This window comes from Trichomycterus rosablanca, chromosome 17 (assembly GCF_030014385.1).
Source record: "Trichomycterus rosablanca isolate fTriRos1 chromosome 17, fTriRos1.hap1, whole genome shotgun sequence".
In the NCBI taxonomy this organism is placed as follows: Eukaryota; Metazoa; Chordata; class Actinopteri; order Siluriformes; family Trichomycteridae; genus Trichomycterus; species Trichomycterus rosablanca.
In genome coordinates, this window is record NC_086004.1 from 10,904,583 (window position 1) to 10,924,270 (window position 19,688).

The 19,688-nt window shown below is 41.4% G+C and overlaps 1 protein-coding gene across 1 annotated transcript in view; it reads right to left on the reverse strand.

Moving 5' to 3' along the window:
- Positions 1-19,688, reverse strand: part of arid3a (AT-rich interactive domain 3A) — a 93,676-nt gene continuing 73,988 nt past the window's right edge. The window contains exons 4-9 of the mRNA XM_063012941.1: positions 17,740-17,812; positions 12,657-12,840; positions 10,403-10,650; positions 6,213-6,497; positions 1,950-2,039; positions 1-472 (exon numbers count right to left, since the gene is read on the reverse strand). Coding sequence (XP_062869011.1) covers positions 342-472; positions 1,950-2,039; positions 6,213-6,497; positions 10,403-10,650; positions 12,657-12,840; positions 17,740-17,812 — 1,011 coding nt within the window. The 3' untranslated portion in view covers positions 1-341. The remainder of the gene's footprint in view (positions 473-1,949; positions 2,040-6,212; positions 6,498-10,402; positions 10,651-12,656; positions 12,841-17,739; positions 17,813-19,688) is intronic.

A 19,688-nucleotide genomic window follows, 5' to 3' on the forward strand; every position in this document is an offset into this window, starting at 1 on the left:
CAGTCAGCAGGTGTGTAAACAGTGCCTAACAGTGTGCTACCTTTACTGCTTCCTACTCTTCTATTCATGTGTACCCAATAAAGAAATATATTATTCACACATTTGCATATATCATATAGGCTTGTTTGGTTTTTCCCCCCATTAACTCTTTTGTTTGTGTTCATTTTGGCTTCTGAACAAAAGAGTAGGTACAAGAGTACAAGTAAAAGAACCTGAGATAGTGTGCATCAAGTGATCACGGAATTGATTATTCCTGCATGATATTTGGCATAGGCTCTGAAAAAATGAGGTTGACTTTTGGCTTTAGCTAGCTTTGAGACGGAGACGGTGGTGAGGTGTTTTTACGGTGAGGGGTTGGTGGAGGTGGATGAGGTAGGTGTTTGAGGAAGTTGTTGTGATTCGCTGCGATCCCCGGACGTTTTGGTAGCTGCTCCAGAAGAGTTTAGACCCGAAGCTTGTGCAAAAAGCACACCTGAGGCACAGAAGTAAATATCACATTAAACAGAGGAGTCATGTTCTCATGGCATACATTGAATCAGCATTTATTATTATTTTGATTAAGGATTTTCTCTCTTTTTAATAGCGCATCCAATTGCCAGATTGCGTCATGCTTTCTCTCCACCAATGCCGATCGCCGCTCTGATTGAGGAGAACGAAGCTAACCCACGCCCCCCTCCGACACGTGGGCAACACTTTGACGAGTGCAGTGCAGCTCAGCACTGTGTACGGAGAGACACACCCTGACAGCACACTTTTCTCACATTTTCTCTGTGCAGGTGCCATCAATCAGCCAGCAGAGGTCGTAATTGCATTAGTTATGAGAGAGACCCTATCCGGCTTTAGTCCCACCCCTATCTGAACAACAGGCCAATTGTCGTTCAGCCCAGCCGGCAGGCAGAGCTGAGACTCGATGTATTCGATATCCAGCTCCGGTTCCAGCGTGTGTTTTTACCGCTGCGCTACCTGAGCGGCCCAGATATAGCATTTTTAAATGTCACAGTCTATCCAAATATTCTTTCTGACCTTCTCTATCCCTTTAAGGGCACAATTTACCCAACCTATATTGGCAGTGGTTAAGCTACTGGACTATTGGCCAGAAAGTCGTTGAAACAAGACCCACTACAAATTTCCTCTTGAGGGCAAGGCCCCTGAGCTCTCTCTCTCTCACACATACAAACACTTACACACACACCCTTATCTATACTTGGACAAATTAAAATTACCAACCCTAGTGCACAAAGTCTTTACTTGTGGTTAATGTCAAGATTTCGGAACAAATTGTTAGTATCAATACTTTATAATAGGCATGAAAGACAATTTCTGCAACTTTACTGTTTTACCACCCGGCGGCGCCAGACATTCATAATTTGGTGTTTCGGCTTGGGACGTAGGTAAAATGGTTCTTGCGCCATACAAATGTATTTTTGTAAATTCTTTATTTAATTACCTGGTAATTACTGGTTACAGAAGATTCATCAATTCAAGTGTTTTTTTAATGTCAAACACAGTCATGGACAATTTTGTATCTCCAATTCACCTCACTTCATGTCTTTTGGACTGTGGGAGGAAACTAGAGCTCCCGGAGGAAACCCACGTGGACACGGGGAGAACATGCAAACTCCACACAAAAAGGACCTGGACCACTCCACCTGGGAATCGAACCCAGGACCTTCTCGCTTCGAGGCAACTGCTATCCACCGAGCAACAAAGCAAATGCAACATTGTATTGCATATCTACTGCATGAACTCACTCACTCACTATCTCAACCGCTTATCCAATTAGTCTCTGGGGGGGGGGGGTCGAACCAAGGACCTTCTTGCTGTGAGGCGACAGTGCTATCCACCGAGCCACCGTGCCGCCTCCTGCATGAACTATTGAAGTAAATCATAAAGCTAACTGATTCGGTTGAGTTTTTTAATTCTGATATTTCTATAATGAAATCACTCACCAGTGTAGACGACTCCATTGAGTTCCACCGACATACTGATGCTGCTCAGGCCATTCATTGTGAGGTTGAGGGCTGAATCCTGTCTGCTCTCTAAGATCGAAAGAAAATACAATCAAATTATTTGCAAATATCTGCAATATTACCCCTTTCGGTTGATCTTGTTGTATGTTTAACATCCAATGTCCAATTACTGATCATTATCATGGCTTTCAATGGCTTGTGCTTTGAATTGTGGGGGGTTTATCTTTGTTGTAGTGACTACTGTTAGGACACACTGATGGCACTTGTTTAAAAAGCTTGACTGCTATTTTATGCTGTGAGTTGTGATTTTTTGTTTTAATGATTTTACTGGGTAGGATCAAAGACTTTATTTAATATTTTTATTTAACATATTTCAAGTTTTCATAAATGCTCAGTTTGCTCTGGTTATTGATTTTGTTGTTTTGGTTACAATCACTATCAAGCACCTTTTTTTTTTACTAACGCGATTTCTCTGGCGCATGTACAACACCCAAGCTGGCAGAGGAGAGCGGCAGGTTCTTGTAGAGACCCTAAACACGTAAAGAATCAAGCTATGCTCTTTGTATCCCCACGCCATTCCTGCTAACAGCTCAAACAGAAACCAGGAGTTGTTTTCCATCCTCATTTGTGTCTGCTGAGCCCACCAGGTCTGAGGCACAGCTGAGATGTTTTTAATTAAACAAATACCTTTAGAAGTAATAACATGAAATGACTGCTTTCTTTTTTTGTCTTGCTACAGCTATTATTTTATTATTTTGCTGTATTTTTGCTGATGTTCTTAAGGTCATCAAGTTGCGTGATATTGTTTGGTAATCTTTGGGTGTCAGCCTAAAGATGCTGCAGGTTGCTTAAGATTGAAAATTCTGCAGGTTGTAGTTCTGCAGATTACAGGGTTCTTTTAATTAGTCCTATTTATTAGGATTTTTTAAAAATAATTTATTTTAATAATTTAAAATCCAATCGTTCAATTTGCATCGTGCTTCCTCTCCGTCTATGCCGAACCCTGCCCTGACCGAGGAGATCGAAGCTAACCCATATCCCCTCCGAAACATGGCAGCAGCCGGATGCATTTTTGCCACCCACACATTGATGAGTGTTGTGCCACCTAGCGTTGCATGCGGAGAGACACACCCTAAGGGGACTCTTCCTCATCTCTGTGCAGGCGCCTCTAATCAGCAGGCAGAGGTCGTAATCGCATCCGACAGAGAGAGACCCACATCCGGTTCTTTGTCCCACCCGCCAACTGAGCAACCGGCCAATCGTTGCTCATACAGCCACTCAGCCTCGAACCGGTAAAGCAGAGCTGGATTCGATACGATGTACTCAGAATCCAGCTCTGGTTGCAGTGCGTCTTTTTATGCTCTACATATCTTGGCTACATTCATGACAGAAACGGTAGTTATTCGTCACACAAGATTCATCAGTTCACAAGTTCAATATCAAACACAGTCACGGACAATTTCGCATCTTCAGTTAACCTGACTACATGTTTTTGGACTGTGGGAGGAAACCGGAGCTCCCGGAGGAAACCCACGCAGACACGGGGAGACCATGCAGAAAGGGCCTGGACCGCTCCACCTGGGGATCAAACCCAGGACCTTCTTGCTGTGAGGTGACAGTGCTACCCACTAAGCCACTGTGCCCCCCCCCCCCCCCTCCCAATCTAGTTATTTCGAATTTCCAACTGTGAACCTGCTCCTGCTCCAACTTGAACCTGTCTGATCTAGGAGAGCCGGATCAACACAAGCCCTCTCCGACGTGTTTCCAATCTGCGTCTGCTTCTTTTGACCTGCCAGTGTTGGGTTCCCACTCGGAGAAAGAGATCCATGGTAAGCACCATATAATCCCCCGAAACATATCGCAGCCAGGTGGGTGGTTATGCTGGTTAACTTGTTTCATTCATTTTAATAAACCCAGAAGTTGGGTATTTTTACATTGAGCATTGGCATCAAAATCAGTAAAAAAAAAAAAAGGTTAAAATGAGTTCAAAACGTTCCAGGTGAAGCATTATTACCCTCCTGTCGATTTCTACATGACTAACTCAGGATGAAACTGAAAAACTTGAAGTGTTCAATCATGTTTTACTATGAATTAAAACCACAGGTTATCAAACCACTTATTTTTTGGTTGGCAACAATCTGCTTATTTCCACTCTGTCACAATTGGGATTCCCCCCACCTACACATGCTGATCTGGGGCTCGTGCACTCAGGTGTAAAGTGGGTCAGCATGATTACACATCATACCATAATTCAGTATTTCAGAACTCTGTGTACTCGATGTACTACTCGGTGTCTCATATACACTGATCAGCCATAACATTAAAACCACCTCCTTGTTTCTTCACTCACTGTCCATTTTATCAGCTCCACTTACCATATAGAAGCACTTTGTAGTTCTACAATTAATGACTGTAGTCCATCAGTTTCTCTACATACTTTTTAGCCTGCTTTTACCCTGTTCTTCAATGGTCAGGACCCCCACAGGACCACCACAGAGCAGGTATTATTTAGGTGGTGGGTCATTCTCAGCACTGCAGTGACAATGACACGGTGGTGGTGTGTTAGTGCGTGTTGTGCTGGTATGAGTGGATCAGACACAGCAGCGCTGCTGGAGCTTTTAAATACTGTGTCCACTCACTGTACACTCCTACCTAGTTGGTCCACCTTGTAGATGTAAAGTCAGAGACGATCGCTCATCTATTGCTGCTGTTTTAGTTGGTCATCTTCTAGACCTTCAACAGTGGTTACAGGACGCTGCCCACAGGGCGCTGTTAGCTGGATATTTTTGGTTGGTGGACTATTCTCAGTCCAGCAGTGATGGTGAGGTGTTTAAAAACTCATACCAGCACAACACACACTAACACACCACCACCATGTCAGTGTCACTGCTGGGCTGAGAATGATCCATCACCTAAATAATAACTACTCTGTGGTGGTCCTGGGAGAGTCCTGACCATTGATGAACAGCATGAAAGGGGGCTAACAAAGCATGCAGAGAAACAGATGGACTACAGTCAGTAATTGTAGAACTACAAAGTGCTTCTATATGGTAAGTGGAGCTAATAAAATGGACAGTGTGTGTAGAAACAAGGAGGTGGTTTTAATGTTACGGCTTCACTCACACACTTCCCATTTTGTCAGCTTTCTAAACAGTAAGAGCAATCACTGGTGTGAAATGCAGCCCGTGACCGTGAAGATTGCTACAGAGGAAGAATAGAAACGCTTGATCATGTCGGACTGGAACAAGGAAATGAAATGACTCATGATAACTGTTCCTAGTGAATGTCGAAATGACTGGTCTTACTACAAATTCATTTTTGCACAATATGATATTCAGTGAAATGACAGGAGATCACTGCACGTGGACCACAAATGCAAGACAAGTTTTCACCTCAGTTAGTTGCAGACTTCCCCTCATTTGCTGGAAAATGTGTAGTAGGGCTTTCACTTGCTACCTGTCAGTGTGTCAGTTGGGGAAGTGTGTCAATTTTCTATAGCCAGGTATGCCAGTTTAGAATGTATAAATTAGATTTAAAATACGGGTGACAAAGGGAGTAACGGTTATGTGTACCATAGTAGAGGGAGGAGAGATTCTGAGTTTACAAACACTAAAAGAGTGCTGCATATTAAAAAAAGCAAGATTTTACAGGTATCTTCAAATCAAAAATTACTTTTTTTTAATGAATTTTCTCCCCATTTTCCTCCCGATTTAGAGCACTCAATTTTGTCTTCCGCTGCTGAGAGATACCAGATTGCATCCGAGGAGAGCACATCACTGTACACGCCTATTCCGACACGTGTACAGCCCTCCTGTTCTCACCCCTGCATTCTGCACAGGCGTCTCTTCCGCCAATCCCACCCACCCACACATAGTCCACCCCCCACCCAGCAGATACGGTGGCCAATTAATATCTGCTACAGGCACTGCCAATTATGCTCACCAGATGGCACCCAGCCGACCGGTAGCAACACCGAGTTTCGGTGATGGTGTGCTAGCGGAATATCCTGCTTCGCCAACTGGGCGCATAGAAATTACTTTAACCAGCAAGTGAAGAGGGGTCGTGGGGTCAAGCAAATTGGCTCAGGAGAACTATTAATTAAAGCATATTCTTCTAAAGCACAACACACACAAGCACATAATAAAAACAATGACTTATAAGATTATTATTGTCAATTATCAAAATTCAAATGCATGCAGTGGTTTTAGACACAGCCTCACTCAACAGCTCAAACCTTGTTACCTTGATTGTTGATGCGAATGTTCATGGGCATCTGGGTGCTCATGGCCAGCAGGTTCTGCTGCAGTGCCCTCTGCAACAGCCGCTGATGATCCTCGAAGGGCAGTGCCATTTTCTTTTCAGGTGGCTCACCGCTCTCTAGCTTCTCCCTCAGCTGCTCAAGTGCAGCGACCTGGGCGGCCATGGCTGCCTGCACCGCTGCAGCCTGAGCCACTGCCACCGAGTGAGCTGCCAGAGGACCAGGCAGTCTGTTGACATGAGCGTTTAAAAACTGGCTGCTGTCATCTTCTAGGTAGAGTAGAGGAAGATGGGGAGAAGACTCAGTAAGTTTTTGTTAGGGCACTGACAGGTTTTAGAAGCTTCAGTTTAGGCTAACGGAACCTTTCGGAATGTTCCAAAAAGACGTCTGAGGGATCTTCAAAAAGTTTCCGCACTTTTATATTTTGGTTGCAAAGGGTGAGGGCGTGAAGAGTAGTAATTGGTCATGTCTGAGAGACTGAGAGAGAGCTTATAGTCTGAACTTAGCACCATCCGATTTCCACCTTTTTTGGACCGCTCAAAGAAGCTTTAAGGGGAAGAATATTTTCATGTGATGATAATGGGAATGCAGCAGTGCATCAGTGGCTTTTATAATTCTATTGGAAACTTTTTGAAGAACCCTTGTATATACAACAAAGCCTATTTCTGGAAAAGGTATTTGTAAAATGCAATCAATACAAAAAATATTTGATGTGTTAATTCTCTTAAACCTTGAAAGTAAAAAAAAAAATTGTAACAACAAACTTGATTGGGCTATGTTAAGATATTATGATTGGGTACAAAAAGAGGACATTTTGTGTCAAATTTGTGCCAAACTTTGTGAGAGAATTGTAAATCAGTTCAAGAGAAACATTTCCCAATGCAAGATTGCAAATAATTGAGGACTTTTACCATCTACAGTACATTATATTGTGGAAAGATTAAAGACACCCGGTGAGATTTCACTCTGTGTCAGACAAGGTTAGAACCCACTGGGAAGAGATACAGGACCTCAGCTTAAAAAAATTTTTTTTCCCACCTCAATTACTTTATTGAACACCACTATTCGCCGTTAACACCACAACACCCTGGACTACACACTGGACCTATTATTTATTATTTATCATTTGCACCGTTAATACCATCAACACCCTGGACTACACACTGGACCTATTATTTATTATTTATCATTTGCACCGTTAATACCATCAACACCCTGGACTACACACTGGACCTATTATTTATTATTTGCACCTGCACTTTACACAACTGTTTTACATATATATGTATAGTTATAGTTATTTAGCACCTTCCTTATATAGTTATAGTTACAGTTGTATAGTTATCTATTTACACATCTTTAATTATTATTACTGTTATCATTATAACACATACCTGACTATACTTTTTATTATTATTACTGTTATTATTATAATATACACCTAACTAATTGCATTTTATTCATTTGCTCATAATTATTATTGCTATTATGTATATAGTACTATGTACATAGATATAATTACATATATGTAAATAGCTATAGTTATAATTATATATTAATAGTACTCATAGATATGTAACTTTACTGATATTCTCTGTTTTCTTGCACAATGCTACATTTGCACTTCTGGTAGATGCTAACTGCATTTCGTTTCCTTGTACCTGTACTGAGCAACGACAAAGTTGAATCTGTCTGTCTAATCTGTCTGTCTAATCTGTCTGTCTGTCTGTCTGTCTGTCTGTCTCTCTTATCTATCTATCTATCTATCTATCTATCTATCTATCTGTCTGTCTGTCTGTCTGTCTGTCTGTCTGTCTGTCTGTCTGTCTGTCTTTCTATCTAATCTATCTAATCTATCTGTGTCTAATCTATCTGTGTCTAATCTATCTATCTATCTATCTATCTATCTATCTATCTATCTATCTATCTATCTATCTATCTATCTATCTATCTATCTATACATCTATCAATCTGTCTGTCTGTCTGTCTGTCTGTCTGTCTGTCTAATCTATCTATCTGATGGCACTGTGTGAGAAACTGTTATGCTACTGTGTTAAATACAGCCACATGGGTTTAGGAATACTTTATTATACTGTTGTTTTTTTAAGTACATAATGAGAGCTGTAAATCTATCCTATACTAAAACTGCACTATCTATGCCTAAGCTCATCTCTGATGGACTGCAAGGCAGTGGGAACATAAGCCGTGGTCTCATGAATCCAGGTTTATTTATTTATTTTCGGCATTTAGCAGATGCTCTTATCCAGCTTTCAGCTTTTTCCCAGGAAACATGTAAAAAACTCTGTGTCAACATCTATCTGTGTCACATAGTGGTGCAACAGTGCCATTAAGTAAAGGCACCATTAAGGCAGAGGCATATTTTGGGATTTTAGAGAGACATATGCTGCAATCGAGACGTCTTTTTCTAGGAAGTCAATGTACACATAACGTTTTAGCAAGACGATCCCAGGCGTACTCCTGCACACCCTATAGCGGCTTGTCTTTGTAGACACAGAGTGCGTGCTTGACTGTACTGCCAGCTGTCTCGATCTGTCTCCTAGTTAAACGTATGCTGCATCACCGAGAGATGAATCAGACAACAGCCACCATGAACTGTTCAGCAGCTGAAGTCTTGGATTAAGCAAAAACTGATAACATTTTTGCAATCTGTATCCAATAAACACTAGTGTTTACAGCCACTGTCCGAACATTACCTATTATTTTGATCTGACGAATGCCCTGACCACTAATGTGTTTTCCAAGAATTTCCTTCACAACGACCGTGAACACAAATAACAAAAAAAAACTAAAAATGTACCATTTGCTGGCAGCTTGTAATCTTGTTGTATGTGCACTCTTGAGCCTCCAAATACTTGTCATCATTTCCAAATTAAGAAATGGTCAACAAACAAGCGCAGCTTTAAAGTACATCATTTATCATCACTAATGCTACCCTCAAGTCCTGTCAGAACAACCATCATTAAAAGATGAGTCTACATGAACATCACCACAATGTTGTAATTACTAGTCAGAAACTTACTATAAGCCTTAACATGACAAGTTGGGGTGTGTCAAAAATACAGATGTTTACTGTGTGATCACAGTGGAGTGTTTTTATCATTTACATTGTATTTCTGTATGTTAAGTGTACATTTTTGTGCAGCTTGTGCAGTACTCATATACACTGATCAGCCATAACATTAAAACCACCTCCTTGTTTCTACACACATTGTCTATTTTATCAGCTCCACTTACCATATAGAAACACTTCTAGTTCTACAATTACAATCCATCTGTTTCTCTGCATGCTTTGATAGCCCCCTTTCATGCTGTTCATCAATGGTCAGGACTCTCCCAGGACCACCACAGAGCAGGTATTATTTAGGTGGTGGATCATTCTCAGCACTGCAGTGACACTGACATGGTGGTGGTGTGTTAGTGTGTGTTGTGCCGGTATGAGTGGATCAGAAACAGCAGCGCTGCTGGAGTTTTTAAACACCTCACTGTCACTGCTGGACTGAGAATAGTCCATCAACCAAAAATATATCCAGCCAACAGCGCCCTGTGGGCAGCGTCCTGTGACCACTGATGAAGATCTCAAAGATGACCAACTCAAACAGCAGCATTAGATGAGCGATCGTCTCTGACTTTACATCTACAAGGTGGACCAACTAGGTAGGAGTGTCTAATAGAGTGGACAGTGAGTGGACACAGTATTTAAAAACTCCAGCAGCACTGCTGTGTCTGATCCATTCATACCAGCACAACACACACTAACACACCACCACCATGTCATTGTCACTGCAGTGCTGATAATTATCCACCACCTAAATAATACCTGCTCTGTGGTGGTCCTGTGGGGGTCCTGACCATTGAAGAACAGGGTGAAAGCAGGCTAAAAAAGCTTGTAGAGAAACAGATGGACTACAGCCAGTAATTGTAGAACTACAAAGTGCTTCTATATGGTAAGTGGAGCTGATAAAATGGACAGTGAGTGTAGAAACAAGGAGGTGGTTTTAATGTTATGGCTGATCAGTGTATAAAAGCCATGTGCTGCATGGCTGCTATTAGTTTATGAAAAGTGTCCTACAGTAAACAGACACCATGTGGTACTTCAAAAGGTAGCATAATCACACTTGAATTGGTCAGTCCGACTTTGTAAATCTAGAATTACCCTTTTTGACTTTGTGCACGGAAGACAGAGAGGCATCACTGGTGCCCACAGCCATTCCGATGCTGGGCATTGAGATCTTGGGGGAAGAGAGTACAGTAGATGCCCCGTTAGGCGAGTAGGGGAACATAGAGCTGCCGAAGGGTTGGCGTCGTCCCTCCCGTTTGTTACTGTCTATAGCAGCCTGGAGTTCATTGGGATTGCTGAGACCCCGCTTTTCACATTCGTAGGGGTAAAGGTACTTCATGTATCTGGAAAGAGAGAATCAGTGTGAGCAGGTGAATGTGTAATGGTGGGTCATAAGCAATGAATTGGCACCCTGTTTCTGGGTGGTGCCGAAACACTAGCATTCTGTAACTATTGAATATACACCGATCAGCCACAACATTAAAGGCCCTGACAGGTGAAGTGAATAACACTGATCACCTTGCATCACTGGGACCTGTCAAGCAAGAGAACAGTCAGCTCTTAAAGTTGGGTAGGCATAATAATGGAAGCGACTTTGACAAGAGCCACATTGTAATGGCTAGAAGACTTGGGGTCTGTTCAAAAACCTAGTGAGCAGCCTTGATGCTTCACTGCTTGATTATTCATGTTCTTTGTCTACTGTCCTTTCTGTGTTTAGTTCTAGATGTGTACTATCAGTCCTGTATTTTTCAAAAAATTTTCTGTTTTGGTTTTGTTAAAAAATTTCAGCCATTGTATTTGGCATTGCAAGTCTTTGTCGTTCTGTGTTATATTTTGTACACTTTGTCAATAGATGCTCAATGGTTATTTGTGTATTATATTGTTCACATATCGGTGGCCTTTCTCCCTTCACCAGGTGTATATGTGTTAGGCGAGCGTGCCCAATACGACATCTTGTATATGTCGGCTGTTCCAATCTCTTCCTAGTCGGTAGTTGCAGTTTACAGCTTTTCCTCCTGTTGTTTCTTTTGCTAAGCGATCCGCTTTTTCATTTCCCTCAATGCCGCAGTGTCCTGGGATCCAGCACAGTCTGATGTCATAATTCCGGTTGTGGAGCTCTTTTAGTTTTTCTAGTATTTTATTCAGGATTGGGTGATGGAGTGATAGTGTTTCCATTTCTTGGAGGCAGGACTAAGAGTCTGTGCAGATTAGTGTTCTTTGTAAATCTGATCGTTCAATATATGATATCGCCATTTGTAGAGCGTGTGCTTCTGCTGTGTAGCTTGAACTGTTTAATGGGAGGGTTTCCTTTTCTTCGTGTTGTTTGACTACTATTGCTGATGATACTAAGTTTTCTGTTTTAGAGCCGTCCGTAAAAAGTAGTGTGGGGGTGTGAAATTTTTCTGATGTCAAGAAATTTCTTTAGATAGTCGTTCGGGTGTGTGTTTATTTTCCAAAGTTTAAACATATCCATTATTATATTTGGTTTTTTGAGTTTCCACGGGGAGGGGTATTTGAGTGTGGGAGAATTATGTTGTTTGGTTCTATTTTTAGGTCGTTGAGATGGTGTTTGATTCTTTGACTAAAGGGTTGTATATTGTTTGGTCTGGTGTTGTATAGAAGAGTGTATGGGGGGGGGAAGAGTGGCCTCACATGCAGGGTTGAGTGGGTTTCCGCACAGTTTGATGGCATATTGAAGAGTGAGTTTCAATCATCTGTATTCTAGAGCGGGCTCCATGCTTTGCACAGGGGATGTGCGAAAAGCACCCAGTGCCAGTCTGATGCCTTGGTGATGTATGGAGTAACAGGACAAAGAGTTCAAGGTTTTAAATCCCCAAAGCTTAACACGATCAAGCAGCTGCGAGACCTGCTGGACAAACAAATCTGATCCATGGAGGCCCCATCTGGCAACCTACAGTACTTAAGGATCTGCTACAAATGTCTTGGTGCCAGATACCACAGTCAGTTCATGCCTTAAAATGTCAATATCAGGCAGTTGGTTTTAATCTTGTGGCTACAGGAAATGTAAACTACGACGGTGCGAGGCTCCATCTCGGACGAAAATTGCGAGTTGTGTTTTTAGCTGCTTTACACTTCGACATCTTGGACATTTTGACGAAGCAATTGCTAACTGAATTGCCGTAAGATTGCTAGGGCCACATCATAGTGCAGAAAAAAAGTGAGGCACTTGAACGCTACTGTGATGCGATTTTCAAGGCTGTGAATTTGGTAGGGCCATGTTGCCACATGTGGTTTAGTCTTGGAGTTGATAGTGTGATGGTGTGTCCTCCCATGATATGGATTTTGATAAGCCACATTCACTTATATTGGTACAGCATCAGATACTCACTGTGTCCTCAGAGTAAAAGCAGCGCTGGTAATGGACGTAGGCAGGTTCAGACCCTTGGTGATCTCCCTCCAAAGCTTCTTATTGATGACCTCCACCAGACCGCCCTTCTCAGTCACCAGCCTGTATAGCATATACAGATCCAGCACCTGCTTGGCCATGATGGGGATCCTGTTCACTGGTGTCCCTGAGAAGAAACAAAACAGAGCATGTTAACAGGTGTGTATTTCTACACTGTGGTGCATACTAGGGATGAGTGACTGGTCCACTCAGCTTTATTAAGAAAAAAAGCTTTATTAATGGTAGTTACTGGTTACACAAGGTTCATCAGTTCACAAGCTTAATGTCAAACACAGTCATTGACATTTTTGTATCTCAATTCACATCACTTGCATGTCTTTGGACTGTGGGAGGAAACCAAAGCTGCCGGAGGAAACCCACACAGACACGGGAAGAACGAGCAAACTCCACACAGAAAGGACCCAGACCGCCCCACCTGGGAAGCAAACCCAAGACCTTCTTGCTGTGAGGCAACATGAAATTTATAGACGAGCAATTTCCTTCAATAATTGCAAGAATACATCTAAATTGTCATAGAAACCAGGTAGGATTTGTGATGTTTTTATTTCATATGCTCTGTAGAAACTAGCCGGTAAAGTATGCTTTACTGCCATAGCATCAGAGATTCAGGCGACAAGGACAAAAAAATTGGTCTGAATATAGGGTTACCTTAAGGGTTACGATGAATTAAGGACACAATAGGCAACCGAGTGAAGTTCCTGTTTCAATTTGGCACTTAGCTTTTTTTGATAAATGTTCTGGTCAACTGATTCCTACACATGTCCAGCTTATGAATAACCTCACCTAGTAAAAGTGAATGGCATTTACACAGTCGAGTCACATTATTACGACCACTTCCTACTTTCGACGGCGGCAGCACGTAGCTCATGAAGGAAGTCGCGTTTCGTGAGCTGGCTTGGTGGGTATATAATGTGTGCGATAGGCTGTCTGCACATATATCACATATACATTGACTTCTCTGGGGCGAATGCGATCTTCCAGCAAGACAATGCGACATGTCAAACGGCTAGAAATGTCTGACATTGGTTGGAAGAGCGAGACCAAGGCTTCCAAGTACTACCCCTAATTCCCCAGAATTGAACTCAATTGAGTGCTGTGGCTGTGGGACAACCTCAGTCGTCGAGTTCGCTCTGTGAATCCTCCCCCACGCACCCTTCAGAAGCTGTGGGATGCACTGCAGTAAGCAGGGCTCCAGACATCTGTGATAACCTACCAGGACCTTATCGAGTCACTCCCAGCCCGTCTAGCGGCTGTCCGTGCTGCACACGGCGGTTATTCTGGATATTAGCTGGTGGTTATAGTAATGTGACTCGACTGTGTATTAAGGCTTGATTTGGATGAAGTGCTATTGTATTATGAACCAGGTTGTTCATATACTTCCATTGACTCTGAAGTAGCTATCTAAGCTGCCATTCGTTATTTCACTCTGTTATTTTCTGACATTGTGATACACTGGGTGTTTCGTTACTGCTTTCTTAGAACCCTGAGTCAATGCATCTATGAACTGTTGCGACAGGACAGTGTTTACAGGTAGGCATAGCTTGATTTGTACACTTGCAGAATCTGGCAGCAGACCAAAACAATACGTGACCCAAACAAGAGTGAGCACAAAAGCTAAACAGGGCACATTACGAGTTGCCTGGCAGCAAAAAAAAGTCTGTCGTTCACTTGTATGACTCCCGTTTCTCCCAAACTCTAGAAGTCCAAAAATATATAGACATTATGAGTTTGTTATGTGTTTCAACCACCCCCACTGCTAACAGGTGTGTATGAAATAAACTACAGTGGTACCTTAAAACTCAACATCAATTGGTTCTGGGACTGGCGTTGATTTTAAAAGACGTCGAGTTTTAAGGTATTTTTTCCCATTAGGATGTATGGAAAACCTGTTAATGCGTTCCATGGTCTTGTGGAACTGTATATATTTTGGGCTAATGTAAAATATGGGGGGTTGTTCTTGACATATATACACTGAAAATAACACAAATATAGGCTTAACGTGACTTATTGTACTAAAACAACAAACAGGGAATTTCATTAGTGTAGAGAACTTATGAGAATTAATAATTAAGAGAGGTTTAGTGATTTCATGTCATTTGGTTTTTTAAACAATAAGCATTTTAGACTCTCGAAAAAAAAGCTGATTCTTACAATTTCTCAGAACCCTGAGCTGAAACACAAGTTTAAAAGTGAAACAGGAAAAAAATCTAGCTAAACAAAGATAATTGTGGAGCTTTCAGAGTAAATCTGACAATTATTCCACACAAATGCAGATTCGTCTCATATTCGCACTTTGATGACGCCTCACTGAATCGCTCAAGCCAAGTGATAAACAAAGCAGCTGTTCATTGTTCATTTGAAATTAAATAAAAAAACTTTTGTTATACAACCCCATGGTTGACAATATCCGTCTTAAGGTTCTGGCTTTTTCCCTCTGTGTGTCCCTAGATGGCAGTAACTGATTAAATGAATGTGTTTCATTTCACGAACTGCTTTCCAAGCACAAAAGCTAAATAAAACATTATTTGCATTGAAAGGGAAATCAGTAGTAGTGCACATATCAGAGGGGAAAAAAAAAAAAAACACCCCCTGGATTACTGTTTCTCCGAATTTCTTCGGAAAAAAAGCCTCAGGGCCAAGCGACACAGCATGTGCTCATGTTTACAACATACAATAGGTTTGCGTGTTCAGGGGCCATAGATCAACTGTAGCATACTGTAAACACTAAAACATCAGCAGATCTAAAGCAGTTATTTAAAAAATGTCTTCTTGTCAGACTAAACCGCAGCCAGGTGCCATTAGGAATCTTAGAAAGTGAAGGTATAAAATGATGGTAAAAACAAGATGGCGTTCATTAAATACTTAACTTTGTTGGAATGTCAAAGTCATCCATTACACATCCATGCACTTTCATAGAGTTTTATTTATTATTTATGTGCTATGATGTATGTACTTTTTTATGTACATCCCCAAAAAGTTGGGACAGTATGGAAAATGCAAATAAAATAAAAACAGTATTCCTCACATTTACTTTAACAGAACCCAATATATTTCATGTTTTGTCTGCTAAACTTCATTTGATTTGTTAATATACCTCCATTCCTGCATTTCAGGCCTGCAACACATTCCAAAAAAAAGTTGGGACGGGGGCAATTTAGGGCTAGTAATGAGGTGAAACTAAATAATGATGTGATTCCAAACAGGTGTCAACAGGTGATTGTAATCATGGTCTGGTACAAAAGCAGCATCCATAAGCAAAGATGATCAGAGGAACAAATGTGTGAGAAAATGATTTTTAAAAAATGAACCTCAAAGAAAGATTGGAAGGGATTTGCATATTTCTCCCTCTACAGTGCATAATATCATTAAACCATTCAAGGAATGGGGAGGAATTTCAGTGCGTAAAGGCCAAGGGCGCAAGCTTAAGCTGAATGCCCGTGATCTCTGGTCCCTCAGACGGCACTGCATCAAGAACCGCCACTCAACAATAGCTGATATAACCACATGGGTGAGGGATTACTTTGGCAAACCTTTATCAAGCACTACAATACAGAGTTACATGCAGAAATGCCATTTAAAACTTTACTGTGCAAAAAAGAAGCCTTATGTTAACCATGTCCAGAAGCGGCGGCAACTTCTCTGGGCTCGGAGGCATCTAGGATGAACCATCACACAGTGGAAATGTGTATTGTGATCAGATGAATCAGCATTCCAGGTCTTTTTTTGGAAAAAATTGACACAGTGTGCTCCGGACAAAAGACGAAAGGAGCAACAAGTCCAAAAGCCAGGGTCTGTCATGGTATGGGGCTGTGTCAGTGCCCTTGGCAATGGTCATTTACACTTCTGTGATGTTCAACTCTCTCTCTAGTAATCCGAAGGTCGCTGGATCAAGCCCCACCACTGCCAGGTTGCCACTGTTGGGCTCTCGAGCAAGACCCTTAACCCTCACAACTGTAATCACAACTGTAAGTCGCTTTGGATAAAAGAGTTCCTTTATTTTGTTCTCCTTTATAATTCAGTCACTAGTTTGGCATTTGGAGCAGTATGGCTGACATTTCTAATAATAATCACTACTAATAATTATTTTATAACTACTTAATGATCTGGAAACAAGTGTGGCTTTCAGTTCCCAGAAGTACCTCATTTCCTAGAATGTCACAGCAGGAGGAAAAAAGTGTTCTTGTACATGGCGCCACATCTTTGGAATAATTTGTTAGAGATGCAGACACAGTCCAAAAACTTTAAGTCCAGATGATGTCACGGTCTGCCAGACCTGCTGGCTCAATACTGACTGGAAGACTTGGGCCATCAGATTGTGTTGGTTATTGCGAGTGATGGGATGTTAGTTTGCCGTCATTCTGCCTCTTACATACGATCCCTCAGGATTGTTGACGGTGGAAGATGTGGGCAATGATGTTCCAAAATACCAAGCCCTTAAAACTGTAGTACATTTTGGTTCTCCCTTTATTAATTCTGTTATAATTAGGGGTACCAGAGTCTAATTGTGGTTATTAATTATTTTGTTAATATTTTAAGTACATATTTTTTTTACCCTGAGGTGGTTTGGGCATGTACCTTGTCACCCATCTGCGGCAGAATATTGTTTTCTGTATTGAACTCTGCCATGACATCAATGCAGTTTCTTCTGAAGTCTGCAGTGGCTGCATTTAACGTCATAAAACCCACCATTACAGACTATTATTAGTCTCTAATAGTCTGTATTAGTCTTATTAGGTTCATGGTTATGTCCATGATTTCATATGCGACCCAGGCAACACAAACAATGCATCTTACTCTCTGCCCTGTACAATCTGGTCCCACTGTGGTTTACAAGATGTAAAATAAAACCTCCACAACCACCTCCAGTCAGTACCTGTTAAAATTAGTTCATTTAATTATTATTATTAACTCTGCGACCCTGCTTTAAGCCTCCAAGAAGGATGGATTCCTATTGGCTCTGGTTCCTCTCAAAGTGGATTCAAATGGTAGATTTCCTTAAACGTACCTCTTTTTTGCATGAAGCTGAACAGATCATCCAGGAACTCTTTCCTCTTCGGGTCGCTGTCCAGTTCATAAAGCTACAGAGAATAACAGACAAAAGAAAAAGAAATTAGAGGCTATGGCTACCACTCATACCTTGGTAAATTATAGCCTTATTACAAAACAAACTCATTTAAAACTGTTACCATCAAAACCTTTGTTGTATTAAAGTAAATTGACCACATATGGAAAGGTTCTGGACAGTGAAGAAATCAATGGGTCAGACAAATCCTGTTTTCTCCAAGATCAGGCAGACGGCTGATCATGTGTGCATTGTTTACCTCTGGAAATACGGCACCAGAATGCACTGTAGGACGATCCACCTCAAACTGAAGGACCTGCTGATAACAGATACCACAGGACTCCTTCAAATGTCAGTGTGTCGGCTAAAGGGAGCTGTTTTGTTAGGGCAATGGTAGCTCAGCAGTTATGGTACTGGACTACTAATCAAAGGGTTGTCGGTTTAAGCCCCAACATCACATTACTCTAAGTTGCTGGAATTGTATTCAGTCACAATTGTAAGTCACTTTGGATAGAAGCGAATGCAAAATTCCACAGATGTAAATGTTTTGACAGCATATTATGCTCATGGGTGTATTCACTTTTGTTTACATTCGTTTTTCTTTATATCAGAAAGAAAATAAAATGAGCTGCTTTTAAACTAATCCTGCATCACTGCATTTTTCAAGACACAATGGAACAGTCATGTCAAAAGTATTCATACTAAAAGCCGTGATCCATGAAGAAAGGTGATCTTTAACAGACTAGCACCGGGGAAAGAAGATTACGTTTCAAAAGGTCAAACATCCTGAAAATCTGGTAGTAGTGTCTGAATAAATATGTGTGATGAAGTACTTTTGATTTTAAAGCTGCAGTAGCTGGTGGAGATTTGTTCGTCGCTTTGGTAGAAATGTTACTGAAAGAAAACCCATATTTGAAGATTCCTCTGATGAATGTCATTATACACTGATCAGCCATAACATTAAAACCACCTCCTTGTTTCTACACTCACTGTCCATTTTATCAGCTCCACTTACCATATAGAAGCACTTTGTAGTTCTACAATTACTGACTGTAGTCCATCGGTTTCTCTGCATGCTTTATTAGCCCCCTTTCATGCTGTTCTTCAATGGTCAGGACTCTCCCAGGACCAGTACAGAGCAGGTATTATTTGGGTGGTGGATCATTCTCAGCACTGCTGTGACACTGACATGGTGGTGGTGTGTTAGTGTGTGTTGTGCTGGTATGAGTGGATCAGACACAGCAATGCTGACGGAGTTTTTAAAACACCTCAATGTCCCTGCTGGACTGAGAATAGTCCACCAACCAAATATATCCAGCCAACAGCGCATCATGGGCAGCGTCCTGTGACCACTAATGAAATGAAGTCAACTCAAACAGCAGCAATAGATGAGCGATCGTCTCTGACTTTACATCTACAAGGTGGACCAACTAGGTAGGCATGTCTAATAGAGTGGACAGTGAGTGGACACGGGATTTAAAAACTCCAGCAGCGCTGCTGTCTGATCCACTTATACTAGCACAACACACTAACACACCACCACCATGTCAGCGTCACTGCAGTGCTGAGAATGATTCACCACCTAAAATAATACCTGCTGTGTGGTGGTCCTGCGGGGGTCCTGACCATTGAAGAACAGGGTGACAGCTGGCTAAAAAAGCATGCAGAGAAACAGAGGGACTACAGTCAGTAATTGTAGAACTACAAAGTGCTTCTATATGGTAAGTGGAGCTGATAAAATGGACAGTGAGTGTAGAAACAAGGAGGTTTTAATGTTATGGCTGATCAGTGTATATAAAATATAACTCAACAATTAAAACAATGAAAAATATACCCAACAATTAAGTCCCTAAATATAAAGATCTAAAAGAATAAAAAGAAAAAGTATATAT